The following is an 18,108-nucleotide window of genomic DNA, read 5'->3' on the forward strand; positions in this document are numbered from 1 at the left end:
AACTCCCTTCCGCACTTTTTTCCATCATCTCCTTAAATGTTTGTACGGCTCTCTCCGCAAGTCCATTTGAAGACGGACGATATGGAGCGGAGGTCACGTGCACTATGCCATTGTTTCTCATGAACTCTTGTTTCGGTACTCACAAAACACGTGGCATTGTCACTTACTACGATCTCCGGTAGCCCTTGATTACTAAAACTCCTACGCAGGCAGTCTACAGTAACAGTAGATGAAGCAGAATTTACAGGATAAACATCCATCCATTTGGAATGGGCATCAATGATTATGAGGAACATCTTTCCCATGAATGGACCCGCATAATCTACATGTAATCTTCTCCATGGTTTATCCGGCCACTCCCAGGGGTGGAGAGGAGCCGCTGCTGGTGCCTTCCTGTGTACTTGACAACTGCTGCATGTCTTGACTAGATTTTCTATCTCCTCATCTAGCTTTGGCCATCACAAGTAACTCCTTGCCAAGGCTTTCATACGCGAAACTCCAGGATGACACTGATGTAGTTGCCCTAGGATAAACTGTCGTGCTGGCTGTGGAATAATCACTCGTGCTCCCCACAACACGCAACCATCCTGCACACCCAGCTCTGTCTTCCTGACACTGTGAGGTGTGAAATCAGTCCCTTCCGGATGCTGTGGCCAACCCCTCATCACATATTCTCGGACTCTAGACAGTATTGGATCTTTACCGGTCCAAGTCCTTACTTGTTCAGTGATCACAATTGCCGTGTCCGTGTCCTCCAACATCAAAACTCTGTCCTCTGCAGCTGCATGGATAGGTGTACCTGGCAGTGGAAGATGGCTCAAGGCATCTGCGTTCCCATGGTACTTGCCTGCCTTGTAAACGATGACATACTCATATGCCCTCAACGTCACTGCCCACCTCTGGATCCGGGGTGACACCATCTGTGGTACTGCTTTCATTTCATTAAAAAGAGACAGAAGAGGTTTATGATCGGTGCATATGGTGAATTTCCTGCCATATATGTACTTGTGAAACCTCTGTAACCCAAACATTACTGCTAACCCCTCTTTATGTAACTGGGAATAGTTTTTTTCCGCCGGTGTCAGAGTTCGAGACATAAACCCTATTGGTCTTTCTGTTCCATCTTCCAAGCTGTGTGAAAGAACCACCCCCACCCCGTAAGGTGAAGCATCACGAGAGAGAATGATGTCTTTCTCTGCATTGTAGTGAACCAGCACATCCGAGGACAGCATCAGTTTCTTGGACTGTTCAAATGAAACCCTCTGTTCCTCTTCCCACTGCCACTGTGTCTCCTTGCGCAGAAGTTTGTGAAGAGGTGCTAACACTGTTGCCAAGTTTGGTAAAAATCTGTTATAATAGTTTAGCAATCCCAGGTAAGCTTTTAACTCAGTCACATTGGTAGGAGCTGGGGCCTCCTGCAGTGCTTGTACCTTCTCCTTGATTGGATGGAGCCCGGTGGTGTCCACTCTGTGTCCCAGGAACACGGCCTCATTCCCCAGGAAAGTGCACTTACTCCTCTTGAGCCGTAACCCAGCCTTATCCAATCTTTGTAGTACCTCTCTCAGAGTGCTCAGATGCTCCTGGTCAGTTCTTCCCGTCACCAGAATGTCATCCAGATAGATTGAAACATGTGGGATCCCTTGCAGTACACCCTCGATAGTCCTCTGGAAAATAGCTGGACTAGATGAGACACCGAACGGTAAGCGGCTATAGGTAAACAAACCCTTGTGTGTATTTATGGTTACATACTTCTTGGATTCCTCATCTAGTGTAATCTGCAAGTATGCATGACTCATATCCAGCTTTGTGAATTTCTTCCCTCCAGCCAGGTTCGCAAAGAGATCCTCTGTTTTGGGAATAGGATATTGTTCTAGTTTAGACACCCTATTTACTGTCAATTTATAATCTCCACAGAGTCTTACCGAATTGTCCGGTTTTAAAACAGGTACAATGGGAGCTGCCCATTCTGAACATTTCACGGGTTCCAGTATGTGCTCTCTCAAAAGACGATCAAGCTCAACCTCTACCTTTGGTTTCATGGCATACGGCACAGGTCATTGTTTAAAAAACCTTGGCAGTGCCTCCTTGTCTACATAAATCTTAGCTGGGGGGCCATTAAATGTGCCAAGTTCTTCCTTGGAAACGTTCTCATGTTCAATCAACACTTATTGCAAAGACAACTGTTTGCCTCCCTCTATTTGATTTATTGCTCCCCAATCTATTTTAAGTTCTTGTATCCAGCCCCGACCTAACAGGTTTGGTCTGGAACCCAATACTACAACTACAGGTAGCTGTTCCACGGTGTCCCTGTGTTGCACAGTTACAGTAGCTGTGCCCAATGTCGCCACTCGTTCACCGGTATATGTTTTAAGCTGCATAGAGCAAGACTTTAACTCTGGAACTTTTGCACGGTTCCACAATTTTGAGTACTCCTCCCTGTTCATTATGGTCACCCCGCATCCTGTATCCACTTCAAAGTTGACCTTAGAGTCATTTACTGTCATAAGAACATAAGAAATAGGAGCAGGAGTAGGCCAATCGGCCCCTTGAGCCTGCTCCGCCATTCAATAAGATCATAGCTGATCTGATCCTAACCGCCAATCCACTATCACAGAACCATCTCCTGAATCTAACAGAATTAGACACACGAAATAGGAGCAGGATCAGGCTACACGGCCCCTGGGCCCGCTCCGCTACCCACAGGGCCATGACCGATCCGAACCTAGACTCATGTCCAAATTCCTGCCCACTCCCCGTAACCCTTAATTCCCTTTACTGTCAGTTGCAAAGTGATAGGATCCACTTTTGGAATGTTCTCTACCATACTATGCATTATGAACATGTCGTCTTCTTTCTCAGCTTCTCCACTGATGTGAAGTGCTCCCTGTTTTTTCACTTCTCTTCCTAGGTTTTGCTTTCCTCCCCCTTTTGGTTTGTATTCCTCCACGATTGCTTTTGCCCTGCATGCACGTTTTATGTGCCCTTTTTTCCCACACTTGTGGCACTTTTCCTCCAGAAACCTGCATTCCCTTGCCAGGTGATCGCCATTGCATCTATAACATGCCTTTACATGCTCATGTTGTGGTTTCTGATGCATGTTTAACTTGTGCACCATAACCTGACCTGCAACTTGCTTTGTAGTAGCCCAGTCTGAACCTTGTATTTCTTTTACATCTTGGTTCGCTGTCTCTATGGCTTGAGCAAGTTCCAATGCTTTTTCATACGTAAGCCCAGTCTCAGACAATAATCTCCGCTGCATTCGATCATCCATTATTCCGCAAACTAACCTATCTCTCAGCATGTCTTTCAGGTTGTTGCCGTAATTGCAATCGTGTGCCAATTTCCACAACACCGCTACATAATCCAATACAGTCTCTCCCGGTTTTCTGTTCCGTGAATTAAATTTGAAACGCTGTACAATCTCACTCGGTCTGGGATTGAAATGGTCCTTTAGCAAGGCCACTAAGTCAGCAAATGATCTGTCTCCAGGCTTTGCAGGACTGCATAAGTTTCTCATTAAACTATACGTCTGACTTCCCATGGAAGTGAGCAAAATAGCTCTCCTTTTTCCGACAGCATCTATATCATTTGCTTCAAAGAAATGCATCAACACCTCGCAGTATTCATCCCAGGGCAGCGTCTGAACATCAAAAGCAGAGAGCTTTCCTACCGTAGCAGCCATGATGCGTTATTCAGTGCTCTTTTTCTTTTTTTTTTCTTCGTCAAGAGGTGATCTGTTTATCCTCGTCGCCAATATGTGATATCCGAGTGGTAAGGTCAGAAACGGAGAGAAGCGAGATATTAGGAACAAACCCAACTGTTTATTTACACAGTGTAGCAGAGAGACATAGCTCTTACAAGCTGGAGGCAAGGCACAGAATTCTTACTGCATGAGCCAAGATGGAGGATGAACCTCTGAGTCATACCCATAATGCAATGCCACATTACCGTGTTAACTGGTGTACCAGGACATTGAATACATGACCCATTACCTTAAATACGGGTGAATGTGACCCCTTAATATTTGGCTCCATCTGGTGGATAACTTAAACATTACATCCCAGATTACTATAACAGCTTTGTGAATTTTGTGGCAGTTAAGGGGTACACCATTAAGCTGATGATTGTAGCTTAGAAGAACAGTGGTTTTTAAATCTCTTTTCAATATAATGCATGCTGATTGATTTTGCAACATCTTCAGTTTGCTAAGACTTTCAGTGACCTAGCATGTGTTCACTGCCAGCTGCCTCCTCATATGTGCAGGCAACTCATCCATACATTACTCTAGGTTTGAGTGTAAATTAAGGAACAACAACAACCGGGCAGGAGATGAAATAGAAACATGCATGTGGTACTAGGATGGTTTGGATCACTGTGTCCTTCAGCAGAAATGCCAATTTGGCAATTATAAACCACAGACCAGTTTCAGTCTCCGCTCCTCTACTCATAAGCCAATACCACCAAACACACACAATTCAAATGTTTGCCAGACTTGCATGTACAAAACACATTCTGGGCTCTTATTATCCCAAGCATTTCTGCAGTGGTCACATTCTTCTGAAGATACAAAAGCAAAATACTGCAGATGCTGGAAATCTGAAATAACAAACAGAAAATGCTGGAAATACTCAGCAGGTCAGGCAGCATCTGTGGAGAGAAACAGAGTTCAGATGAAAGGTCATCGAGCTGAAACGTTAACTCTGTTTCTCTCTCCACAGATGCTGCCTGCCTTGGAGGTGGTGGTGTTCCCATGTGCCTGCTGCCCTTGTCCTTCTAGGTGGTAGAGGTCGTGGGTTTGGGAGGTGCTGTCAAAGAAGCCTTGGTGAGTTGCTGCACTGCATCTTGTAGATGGTACACACTGCAGCCACGGTACGCCGGTGGTGGAGGGAGTGAATGTTTAAGGTGGTGGATGGGGTGCCGATCAAGTAGGCTGCTTTGTCTTGGATGGTGTTGAGCTTTTTGAGTGTTGTTGGGGCTGCACACATCCAGGCAAGTGGTGAGTATTCCATCACAATCCTGACTTGTGCCTTGTAGGTGGTGGAAAGGCTTTGGAGAGTCAGGAGGTGAGACACTCACCACAGAATACCCAGCCTCTGACCTGTTCTTGTAGCCACAGTATTTAAGTGGCTGGTTCAGTTAAGTTTACGGTCAAAGGAGACCCCCAAGATGTTGATGGTGGGGAATTCAATGATAGTAATGCCATGGATTGTCAAGGGGAGATGGTTAGACTCTCTCATTGGAGATGATCATTGCCTGGCCCTTGAGCGACATGAATGTTATTTGACACTTATCGTCCCAAGCCTGGATGTGGTCCAGGTCTGGTTGCCCGTGGGCATGGACTGCTTCATTATCTGAAGAATTGCATATGGAACCGAACACCGTGCAATCAGTGGACATCCCCACTTCTGACCTTATGGTGGAGGGAATATCATTGATGAAGCAGCTGAAGATGGTTGGGCCTAGGACACTGCCCTGAGGAACTCCTGCAGCAATGTCCTGGGGCTGAGATGATTGGCTTCCAACAACCACAACCTTTGTGCTAGGTATGACTCCAGTTAGTGAAGAGTTTTCCCCCTGATCCTCATTGACTTCAATTTTACTGGAGCTCATTGGTGCCACACTCAGTCACATGCTGCCTTGATGTCAAGGGCAGTCACTCTCACCTCACCACTGGAATTCAGCTCGTTTGTCCATGTTTGGACTAAGGCTGTAATGAGGTCTGGAACAGAGTGATCCTGGTAGAACCCAAACGGGGCATCAGTGAGCAGGTTATTGGTGAGTAAGCGCCACTTGATAGCACTGTCAACGACACCTTCCATCACTTTGCTGATGATTGAGAGTAGGCTGATGGGTCGGTAATTGGCTGGATTGGATTTGTCCTGCTTTTTTTGGCCAGGACATACCTGGGCAGTTTTCCACATTGTCGGGTAGATGCCAATGTTGTAGTTGTATTGGAACAGCTTGCCTAGAGGCATAGCTAGTTCTGGAGCACAATTCTTCAGCATGACAGCCGGGATGTTATCGGGGCCCACAGTCTTTGCCATAACCAGTGCGCTCAGCCGTTTCTTGATATCACGTGAAGTGAATTGAATTGGCTGAAGACTGGCATCTGTGATGGTGGGGACTTCAGGAGGAGACCAAGATGGATCATCCACTCAGCACTTCTGGCTGAAGATGGTTGCAAAGGCTTCAGCCTTGTCTTTTGCACTCACATGCTGGGCTCTGCCACCATTGAGGATGGGAATGTTCACGGAGCCTCCTCCTCCCGTTAGTTGTTTAACTGTCCACCACCATTCACGACTGGATGTGGCAGGACTGCAGAGCTTTGATCTGATCCGTTGGTTGTGGGATCGCTTAGCTCTGTCTATAGCATACTGCTTCCACTGTTTAGCATCCATGTTGGCACCTCATTTTTAGGTACGCCTGGTGCTGCTCCTGGCATGCTCTTCCACACTCCTGATTGAACCAGGGCTGGTCGCCTGGTTTGATGGTAATGGTAGAATAAGGGATATGCCGGGCCATGAGGTTACAGATTATGGTGGAATAAAATTCTGCTGCTGCTGTTGATGGCTCACAGCACCACATGGATGCCCAGTTTTGAGTTGCTAGATCTGTTCTTAATCTATCCCATTTAGCGTGCTACCAATGCGGTCATGGACAAATGCATCTGCAACAGGTAGATCGGTGAGGACAAGGTCAAGTATGTTTTTTCCTCGTGTTGGTTCTCTCACCACCGCAAGCCTAGTCTGGCAGCTATGTCCTTCAGAACTCGGCCAGCAGTGGTGCTACTGAGGCTCTCTTGGTGATGGACATTGGAGTCCCCCACCCAGAGTACATTCTGTGCCCTTGCTACCCTCAGTGCTTCTTCCAAGTGGTGTTCAACATGGAGGAGTACTGATTCAACAACTGAGGGAGGGCGCTAGGTGGTAATCAGCAGGAGCTTTCCTTGCCCATGTTTGACCTGAAGCCATGAGACTACATGGGGTCCCGAGTCAATGTGGAGGACTCCCAGGGCCAGTCGACTCTATACCATCATCAAGACAGTATGCCATGCAGCTTTGTCAAAATGAAAGAGTCTGAGTAAAAGAACAATGGCTGTGTACAATGCTTGAAATGGCACTTTTCAGCAAGTGCAGCAGTTCCCAACTTAGGTTTGCACCATGGTTGATGGGTTCCATATGAAATGTGTATAAAAAGGAAGAACCTGCCTTCTACCCGATAACACCAAACCGTCCTCATTTAGAGCTTAATATGAGGGACCAGGGTGACTGAATTGACTCATTTGTTCATCTTCCTCCAATTTATTTTCGTTCATGTCAATCAACTGGTACTTCCTTCACATCCATAGTTACACCCTTGAACCTTGTACATCCAATATAAATGTTTGATTTTGCATGCGTTTTAAACAGTAAGGGTATGTTTCAAAGTAGTAAAACATTTTGTAGTTAACGCCTTATAATACGCTAATAGATGTCTATTGTTATTCTATTTACTCGTTTATCTCCTGTGGCACTGCACACAGGGAGTCAAGACCAAATGTAGTCTTCAAGTGAAGCAGGGTGAGAGGGTGGCCGGAGAATTGGGCCAGAGCGTGCAGATGTAGTTCAGTCCCCATTTTAAAGTCAAACATTCTGTCCTTATTTTTATATTTCCATTAAAAATTCCTACAGCCATATTGAGAATGGAAACTGGCTGTGTAAAGTTGTCACCTCATATAGTGGTGGTGCTGCAGGTGTGTAACAGGTTCACATAGGCAGTTCCCATTATAAACGTGGACATCGGAATTTATAATGGGAAAAGTGGGCAGGAAGTGCGCACGGAGGCAAGGTTTTAATCTGTGCCTCAGATATGTAATGGATTTTCCGTACCCAAGTATGCCTTGTAACCCACTCACAGGTGTCAATTATTCCAAACATTTAATGCATTTTCTGTATCCGGGCACTGGTGCTGCATTCTTGTTACAGTAACAATTCTATAATTTGTGTGTAAATGCTTCAAATTTTAATCCTTGTTTTTAAATCTCTTCATGGTCTTTACCCCAGAGCTCTCTGTTCCTCCTACATTACAGCAGTGACTACACTTCAAAAAGTACTTCATTGGCTGTAAAGCGCTTTGGGACGTCCGGTGGTCGAGAAAGGCGCTATATAAATGCAAGTCTTTCTTTCTTTCTCTGGCATCTTGTGTCTCCCTTCGCCCCACCAAGTGCCCCACGCTCTGGAATTCTATCCCTAAACCCCTCTGCCCCTCCACCTTCTTTAAGACTCTCCTTAACATCCATTTCTTTGACCAGGGTTTTGGTCACCTCATATCTCCTTTGGCTCAGCATCCACTTTTTTTGTTCCTGTGAAGCACCTTGAGATTGCTTTTGATGTTAAAGGCACCACTGTTCCCTCCAAGGTGCCGCCCGCGCACTAATCCTCGAGCTGCCGGCACAGTTAAATTGAATTGCCGCGCAGAGCCAGACAGCAGCTGGAGCGGGGGACCGGGCCGCTAAAAACACCAACGACTTTGCGGCCCTCTGTTCACGCACAGAGCCGCTCAAGCTCACCCAATCCCCCTCTGCACATGCGTGGTTTTGCCGAAGCCGCACATGCGCAGCACCCCACCGTTGTGGCCTACAGTACAGGCCACGCGTCGCAACACGATGACTGGATCCGTTGGGGTTGGGGGGGGGGGGAAGAGCGAGGATCGAATGGGGAGAGAAGAGAGACTGGGAGGAAAGAGAGAAGCAAGGCTGGGTGAGAGAGAGGGAGGGAGAGAGACTGGGGGGAAGAGAGTGAGTGAGACTGGGGGGGGAGAGAGTGAGAGCGAGAGAGAGACTGGGGGGGAGAGAGCGAGAGCGAGAGAGAGACTGGGGGGAGAGAGAGAGAGAGAGACTGGGAGAGAGAGAGCGAGCGGGAGAGAGAGAGAGACTGGGCAGCGGAGAAAGAGAGACTGGGAGAGAGACTGTGGGAGAGAGAGAGAGAGAGAGAGAGCGAGATTGGGGGGAGAGAGAGAGAGAGAGCGAGACTGGGGAGAGAGAGAGAGAGAGAAAGGAGCAGGGGCAGAGAGAGAGACACAGCGAAAGAAGGAGAGAGAGAGAAGGACAGAGGGAGAAAGAGCGAGAGACAGGGGCAGAGAGAGAGAGAGAAAGCGAAAGAGGGAGAGAGAGAGAGAGACAGAGACACAGTGAAAGAAGGAGAGAGAGAGAGAGAGAGAGGGGTGAGAGTCTACTCCAGGTGTGTATAGTCCGTTCCCGGGGACTGAGCAGCGGCCACACTTTGGAACAACACAGATGGAGGTGCAGCATATGTACAACGGCCGCTGGAAGGAGGCTAAAGCAAACAAGTTTTAGGCCCGAGGTGAAATTTTTAATTTTTTATGTTCGGAAATTTGTTTAAAGCCAGAAAAAAATACGGGAAAGTGATGTTGAATGTAAGTTCCAGTTAAATTTTGCCAGGTGTTGTCCCCTTTTTGAAAGAGTTTATCAGGGTTATTCAAATCATGTTATGAAAGAGGGAAAAAAGTTTGTGCCCCATTTGTACCTCAGAGTATGAGAGAGGCGGAGGGAACGGCAACAGAAAAAGAGGAAACAACTTCTCCAAAACTGATCCCAACTCATCGCCAAGGCTGGGGATAGATAACCTCACCACCTTCTCAGGAAGTTTAACCACTTTATTCACTTTCTTATTTGAGCTCCGTTTGGAATTAGAGTTGTAAGATTTCGCAATAATTTACAGCTCCGAAGATTAATTTTTGATTAAAGAATCTCTGGGTGATTTACCTTTAAGAAAAATTCAGAGATCAAAATGGCCGTCAGACCGCATGGCCGAAGACAAAAGGACTTGAAAACAGCTTGTGTGTGTGTGTCTGTGAGAAAGGTTCAATGGAGCTGCCAATCAAAGGGGAGTCCCCACCCCCCTGCCGCAGACAATCGATACATTTACAGAAACTGCTACAAGATGTTTGCACAAAGGATTAACCACTTGACTGTGGTTTCAGCCTGACCACAAGAACAATGGCTAACAATGGCTTCTGTTTACACTAGCCTCCCAAGCTGTTTACATAGTAATCACAGAAAGACATGTTTTTTTTCAAACCAGGACAGCTCCATTCAAAACCCATCATTGATGAATGGAAATACATTCAAAGCCAATCACAGACAATTGAAGAGACATTTAAACTGAGGAAAGGAACAGTTTAAAATGAATGGGTGATTCATCCAAACCCATTACTGGACAATGGAGCAGTTGGATCCCTTTTGTTTTAGCCCAGAAACATCCGGATCTGGGCGGGCCCCAAAAGGGGGTATAAAAGATAGCTTCCCAGAAGCTCTCGCTCTCTCTGGCCTCGCCTCCGTGTGCCTCTACAGCGTGGGAGCCTGCCTGAGGAGGTAGAACACCAGCAGTCTACTTTTAAAACACTGGGGTGTTTCTTACTTTGGGGCAGTGAAGATCTAAGTTCACAGGGCACGGAGCAGGCATTTCCAGTGGTGAGCATATATTTTTCTGGCCTTCCACAAGGCAACTTAGGATAGGTATAGGGTGGGAATTAAAGGGAATTTTGTTAAGAACTGTGATTTTAGTCAATCTTCCCTCGTTGTGTCCGTTTCTCCTCCCCTATTTAGTAAGACAGTGTTGCACCTAGCAGAGAAATGCTATAGTGAACACTGAATTCGGTATTTAAAACTGTATTAAAAAGGAGTAGCTGTTTCAAAGTACTGTATTTAAAACTGTATTAAAAGGAGTGTTGCACCAAGCAAAGAAGTGCTGTGGTGAACGCTGTTAGCTTTTTTTTAAGTAACTGTATTTAAAGTGCTGTTTTAAAGTAAAAGCTAAGGTGCTGTAGTAAGCAAAGTGTTTCTATATTAAAAGCGCTGTTAAAAGGAGTGTTGCGCTAAGCAGAGAAGTGCTTCAGTGAACACTTTACAGCTGTATTAAAGTGCTGTTTTTAAGTAAAAGCTACTAAGCTAAGGTGCTGTAGTGAGCAAAGGGTTTTTAAGCAAAAGGTGCTGGATTTAAAATAAAGTAGTGTTGCACTGAGCAGGGAGCGCTCTAGTGGACACTGAGTGTACTGCATGTATTTAAAATAAAGTAGTGTTGCACTGAGCAGGGAGCGCTCTAGTGGACACTGAGGGTATTGCGTTAAGCAAAAGTGTTGTACCAGGCATAAGAGCTATATCGATTTTTCTAAGTTGTTTCTTTCTTTTGTTTTCAATAAATACTGGTCTGTTTTGCATCCAAACCACGAGTCACGTTGTTTTCTGTCTACATCGCTACCGAATAAGTCCGGCGGTCAGAACTCAGGAATAGGGGAGCGCTTCGAAACCGCAAGGGGGTCCCTGGAGCAGCTCAGAGGCTTCTGACTGGCCAGAGACAAATAACCCCAACCCTGCTAGCGTGTGCTAATTCCTTAGAGCTTATTATATTATTTTTGTTATATGTTTAACGGAGGCGTTGAAGAGGGAAAGAAAAACTTGGAGCAACTTCTTCTGTCAAAGCTGCAATGAGACTTGAAAGAATTGAAAGATTCTTTAATGAACTTTTCACAAAATATGGAGTGATAAAAACACTTTTCCCCTCTAAGTTTCGAATATGATTTTGGAAGAAACAAGCAAAAATTTAATTTCCCCCTCATCTAAACAAGTTTCAACCAGGTCTTGAAGTCCAAACGTTTTTAAAGAGGCTCTGAATTACTTAAAATGTTTTAAAATTGGAAATTTCTCATTATTTGATTTTGAACGATTGACTGAAGTGAGTAGCTTTACACAAACCTGCAACCATGCTGTTGAGGGGAAGGGCAGGGGAGGATTTGTAGGAGTTACATATTATTATTTTTTTTTTAAAGTCAATAAGAAGTATTAAGACATTTAAGAGAACCAAAAAAGGGGAAAAACACAAAGGAGGAAAAATTCGGTTGATTTGCGCCTTCCGTTAGCGCCCTAAGGGGAGGAAGGCCTGCAGTACCGCGGCACGTAGCACCATGATATTCACTCGCAGCGCCCCAAGAGGGAAGCTGGCGCTACCAGTGAACTTCGGGCGTGGGGTCGCTAATTTAGCACCCCAAAGGGGGTGCGACCCAATTTTCCCCCCAAACCTTTTTATTTTGTCTGTCGTTCTATAGTCCAAACAAGTCCCAGGAATAATGTAAATATAGATTTCCTCTTAAACGTTTAGTGGTGTGTTCATAGAAACAAGAGTTATATAATGAGGTATAAAAATTGCAAGAAGCTACTTTAGAAGAAACCATTATTTGTTTATTGAGAAAGACATAGAAAATACTACAATTAAACAGATAATGTACAATTTCGATTGGTATAAATGTTTGAAATAGGAGATTAAAAATTGAGAGTACAATGAAGTTTGTTTCCTGCTATTTTATTGTGAAATACCTAAAATAATTCAACACTTTTCGTGATAAGAACAGGGATTAATATTGTGGAGAATGTTTGAGAGAAAAACATTGGAAGCAAAATTTGTAAATTAACATCTTTACGTCACCATATTAGTAAACATTTCCAAGTCAGTCTGATTGGTTCTCCTGTCCTGGAAGAAAGATGAATGTTTATTTCTGTTAAATCATAGCTTTTCCTGCTTTTCGTTTTTAATTCGGTGTCGCAAATTGTGTTTGTGTTTTTCTGCACTTGTGAATAAGTGCTGCATTTCTGACATGTTACATGGGGGGGGGTGTTAGTTCAAGAAGACCACGTTTATTAATAGAAGTGTTTGAAGTTGAAAATATGGATACTGGTTTTGTTCAATTCTGTTTCAATACTGTGAACTAAAGAACTACAGCCCTTTATATTTGTTGATTGGTTGCATTGTGATTAATATTCTAATTACTTATCTGGCCGTACAGCACGTCAGCACCATAGGAAAGCCGCTGCTCCTGCTGCTTGTGCAGCCGTTGCTATTGTGACATGAGGCATGGGCTAATACATTGAAAACTTTAAAATTAATACAAATTGCTGAATAGCTATGCTTCTCTCAGCTCACCTTGGGCTTTTGGATTGTTTGTCGATACATAACCGTGTAACTGAGTGACGATTCTGAAGTGTTAATGCATTATTATGCAGTTCTTTTATATCCCAGTCATTTGTGACAAGTATTTTCAAAAAAGAGTTTGTATAGGACGAACTAAAAGCTTTTAATTAATTCTACAATAAACAAACTTGCAGAATGGGCATGTAAATGACAAATTAATTTCAACATAGCTAAGTGTGAGGTGGTGCATTTTAGTAGGTGGAATAGGAAACTACCTACTCCTTGGAAAATAAGGGGGAATAATTGGGTCGTGCCCCCTTTGGGGCGCTAACTTCGCCGGGGCGCTAAAAAGTTAGCACCCCCGCACCGTAAATTGAGTGGTAGCGCCCCAAGCAGGAGGCGGGATGCTGCTGGAAGCGTTCCCCCTCCCTCTTGGGGCGCTCCCATTGAATATTGCAGCGCTACGTGTAACAGCGTCACGCACGTTGGCACGTAGTGCCGCGGTACTCCAGGCCTCCCTCCCCTGATTAAAGCGCAGTGTGCACCGGGGCCCTGCTGGACCACTGGGGAGTGGGGTGCTGTGAAAAGAGCCCGGCACTCAAGAGGAGTGGCGGGCTGACCGATCGCGGCCAGCACCCCACATGAGGAGGCAAAGGGGGCAGGTGCTGGCAGGCGGCCCCCCCCCAAAAATGGCTGCCCAGCACCTGCCCTTTAATCAGCGCGGTCACGCCGCAAAAACACCGCCCTTACCCCGTTGCACATATCGTCCAGTGGTAGGTCGGGGGCGCGACCAAAGTTTGGGTCTGGGGCACAAGAGGGGCGCTGCACACAGCGATTATGTCGTTGCCAGAGGTACAGCGCCGCGGGACGCTACCGGCTACCGCTAACCTCCCGCTGAATTTCGTGGGAGGCGTTAGCTGCACCGTGCCATGCCGCTAGGTGCTTTGCGCCCCATTAGTGCCACGGTGGGGGGGCGGTAGTGCTAATGGGAGGCGCAAAGCAACCCAATTTCCCAATTTCCCCCCCCCGGTTCAAGAGTCTAAATGGGGTAGAGGTGCAAAAGGATCTAGGGGCATAGATTCACAAATCATTAAGAGTAACAACGCAGGCTAAAAAAGCCATAAACGTGCAAATAAAGCACTGGGGTTCATTTCAAAAGCAGAGAAGTTATGTTAAACTTGTATTGAGCCTTGTCTGATTGTCTCACGATTTAAGACTCTTCTTCTTCTTCTTCTTCTTAGGCAGTCCCTCGGGAACCGAGGATGACTTGCTTCCACATTAAAAATGAGTTCTCAGGTGACTGATGAGTCCAATGCGGGACCCACAGTCTCTGTCACAGGTGGGGCAGACAGTGGTTGAAGGGGTGGGTGGGTGGGGGGCTTGGGTTGACGTGTGCTCCTTGCGCTGCCTGCGCTTGGCTTCCGCTTGCTCCCGGCGAAGAGACTCGAGGTGTTCGGCGTCTTCCCGGATGCTTTTCCTGGACAGTGGGGTGGCAATATGGCATTACTTTATATATGCTTTTAATTGGTTGTGTTGGTTGCTGTGGTGAAAGTTGTTGTGGTAAAATTTGCTCACAGATGAAAAGGTCGCGCTCAAAGGAGTTTGTGGCCCGCTCAGTGCGAAAATAAATTAGAGGGAACATTGAAAGGCACTATATAAAAATTGTTAAAAATGTCAAAATCAGGAGTCGTGGATACCGCAGTAATTTCTAACGTGTCGCAAAATGACAACCTGTTAACAGATTTTATCTCAGTTCTAGGTCCTAAATTTTATACAATTGTTCAGTACTCAAAAACTCTAGGCCTTACCTGCACCAATGAGGTGAACCAGCAGAAACCAGGTCTCCAGCTTTGAGAAGCACACGTTGGCTGCCATGTCTGTTATCGTTCTCACCAATCTAAAAATAAGAGCAGTAATAACACGCTGATTCAAAGAATCTGCAAAATGGTTTCATGAAATAATTTACCGAAGAAGATTAGCATCTTTACAATATAAAAAGTTAACAGCACAGTTTCCATGTGGGTTAGTGGTTGGGCATATCAAATTAAAGTTACCATGGAAATATTTAGTAATTCCAGCCTTGCTGCATGTAAGCAATTAGTACAGGCACCAAGGACATTCTTTGGAAACAGAAACTACTCACACTTCCCTTTAATCAATGTCATTTGCTAGTATACCTCTCCATACCTCGCTATCACAGCAGTTTCTGTAACTCTTCCACCAAAGTTACGGTGGACGTATGGGAGAACCGTCTCTCGAAATTTGCCCCCATAACTACATATCTTGGGTAAATGATCATCCTCAAATTGACTTGTGCTGCTAATGCAATTTTTTTCCCAAGTATTGCATCCATCAGAGGCTTCGAGAGAAGGTTAACGGTTTCCTGAATCTGCTCATTTGCATCGCCACTGGTGTGAAACCTGTGTAAGACAGTTCTAAGCAGCTGAACTACCGGGAAACTTCTGTGCAGCTTTTAAAGCGATAGTTCCGCCTGCACTATTCAGTAGCAGACTTTGGTGGCAAACGGGGGGGTGGGGGCGGGGGAGAGGTGAACCGCACTTAACTCTTTTACCTCACTCCGATAACTGCACCGCCTGCATTACAAAGTATTTACAGCATAGAAACAGGCCACTTGGCCCAACGGATAGATCCATGACGGTGTTTATGCTCCACATGAGTCTTAAATGTCTCAGCAATATTTGTATTACACTTATGAACACTCAATGACCATATGTTCCCAGAGGGCAGCAGGGCACTGCACCATGCCAGAGCAGATAAATGCCCAACTTCGCTCACTATACCTACAAGCCTTCCTGGAGGGCACAGTTCTCTTTGGTTAAGGGTGCTCAAACTGGACACCTTGCACTATGGCTAGCCAGCTCCCCTCACAGCAATTACTTACACTAAAACCCATTCCTCCACTTGTACCTTCGCCTCTCCCATGCTACATGGCACACACTCAACTGCTAGCCTTACTCTCATTCATTCTCTCTTATTGCAGGACAAATTGACTCAGAATACCCACCACAGCCAGGCCACGAAGGGCATCTGCAGCTTTAAACGCCTCACCCCCTTTGAGGACAAGACCATGGAGCTCGTGGAGAGGTGCTCAGCACTTGCTGTGGACGTTTGCAACCATCTTCAGCCAGAAGTGCAGAGTGGTTGATCCATATCGGCCTCCTCCTGAGGTCCCCACCATCACAGAAGCCAGTCTACAGCCAATTGGATTCACTCCACGCGATATCAAGAAACGGCTGAGCGCGCTGGATACAGCAAAGGCTGTGGGGCCCCGACAACATTCCGGGTGTCGTACTGAAGACTTGTGCTCCAGAACTAGCTGCACCTCTAGCCAAGCTGTTCTAGTACAGCTACAACACTGGCATCTATCCGACAATGTGGAAAAATACCCCGGTATGTCTGACATGAATCAGTCATTCATGAAAGAAAGACTTATGAAATACGACTGAGCGGCCTGCGGATGGCGCTGTCCAGGGAGAGTATAAATACTCGGGCACGGGCCCAGCTTGCGCAGGACATTCTTAACAGGAACTAGTGAAGGACACAACTAGACCTCCATGTTGTAAAACAGTTGATTAAAGCTTTGTTTAAAGCTTAGACCAAGTGCCTAGTAGTTTTCTTACGTCAATGTCCTGTCCACAAAAAGCAGGACAAATCCCATCCGACCAATTACCGCCTCATCAGTCTACTCTCAATCATCAACGATAATTAGCTCCAGGCGCTAAACTTTGCACACGGCCGATAATGGCGCCCCAAACGTGGCGATACTGAATTTTACCCCCATTGCTCCCACACGAGAGATTTGGGCACAAAAATATATTGTACATGTAAATTATACTCTGTTCAGATTTTTTAAAATATATAGCAGCAATTTGACTGTCTCTCTTCCTTGCTGGAGTACAAAGACTTGCATTTCTGTAGTGCCTCCAGATGTCCCAAAGCGCTTTACAGCCAATGAATTACTTTTTGAAGTGTATTCGCTGTTGTAATGTAGGAAATGTGGCAGCCAATTTATACACAGCAAGATCCCACAAACAGCAATGTGATAATGACTAGAAAATCCGTTTTTGGGTGTTGATTGAGGGATAATAATTGGTCAGGACACTGGGGAGAACTCCCCTGCTCTTCTTTGAAATAGTGCCATGGGATCTTGTGCGTCCACTTGAGGGGGCAAAGGGGGCCTCGGTTTAACGTCTCATCCGAAGGACGGCATCTCTGATCTCCCTCAGTACCAAGTACAGTATCATCGGCACCATTTACCACCTGGTACCTCCTCTAAGGGACTATTATTCATGAGTAAACCTTCTCAGCGACTGTCCTCACCTCACATCCACATACCTAGCGACTGAATTTTCGGCATACTGGTCTGTTTGATTTCAGCTGCTTGCTGGATAAATGCACTGAGCCATCACAGGAGTCCTCCATTCAGATTTTTGAACTTCAGTTTGGGTGTATTATTAATGTACAAAGTATTTCTGCCTCAGCACTTTGCTGGTATTTAATGGCATTAATTAAATGACCTTGCCGCTGATCTTAATAAAACCAAACAGTAGAAGAGACTTCATCATGCACACATATCCTGGGACCAGGGGATTAAAATGCCAGTAGATTTAAGAAGCCAGATACTTTGCTACATAGTTGTTGGATCCACTTCAGTTTCTTCCAGTGAAAGGGAAGCTAGTTGTAAAAGTAAACTGAGATGCATTATGTACTGAGTTGTACAAAGATTTCAGGATACATTGACCACTGTGTTATGTCTGACATTGGTGATAGGTACTCGATTGCCTGGGCCTGAGCACATGGAGTTTGATAGTGCTGTTATCGTATTGCGTCTGACATTGGATATAGGTATGTGATTGCTTTTGCCTGGGAGAGTGTGTTTGGATCAGCCATTAAAACCAACATGAACTGAGCTCTGCATATGGCCTCTGGATTATCTTTGCAAACGCAATATTTGGCGACGAGGATGGCTGAAATCTCTCTTTCACCACCTCCTCCCTTCCTTGCACTACCCGGTGAGCCCCCGATCCCATGGGTTCGCTGGTTACAGTCCTTTGAAACCTACCTCATTGCTCTTGGACTAGAAAATGTGAGTACAGCACGGAAAAAGGCACTGTTATCCCATTGC

General features: G+C 45.6%; 1 protein-coding gene and 1 long non-coding RNA gene across 2 annotated transcripts in view; one reads left to right on the forward strand and one right to left on the reverse strand.

Annotated features, from left to right (window-relative positions):
- LOC147108099 (interleukin-6 receptor subunit beta-like) overlaps positions 1-14,855 on the reverse strand; it is a 107,097-nt gene extending 92,242 nt beyond the window's left edge. Inside the window, exon 1 of the mRNA XM_086004586.1 lies at positions 14,771-14,855. Coding sequence (XP_085860712.1) covers positions 14,771-14,837 — 67 coding nt within the window. The 5' untranslated portion in view covers positions 14,838-14,855. The remainder of the gene's footprint in view (positions 1-14,770) is intronic.
- On the forward strand, positions 8,798-16,577 carry LOC147108100 (uncharacterized). The gene is made up of 2 exons (XR_015080518.1): positions 8,798-9,341; positions 15,964-16,577. It is a non-coding gene; the product is annotated as an uncharacterized LOC147108100 (long non-coding RNA).
- Positions 16,578-18,108: the final 1,531 nt, after the last annotated feature.

Source organism: Somniosus microcephalus, chromosome 13, assembly GCF_052327205.1.
Source record: "Somniosus microcephalus isolate GS21.2 chromosome 13, FLI_Smic_1.0, whole genome shotgun sequence".
NCBI lineage: Eukaryota > Metazoa > Chordata > Chondrichthyes > Squaliformes > Somniosidae > Somniosus > Somniosus microcephalus.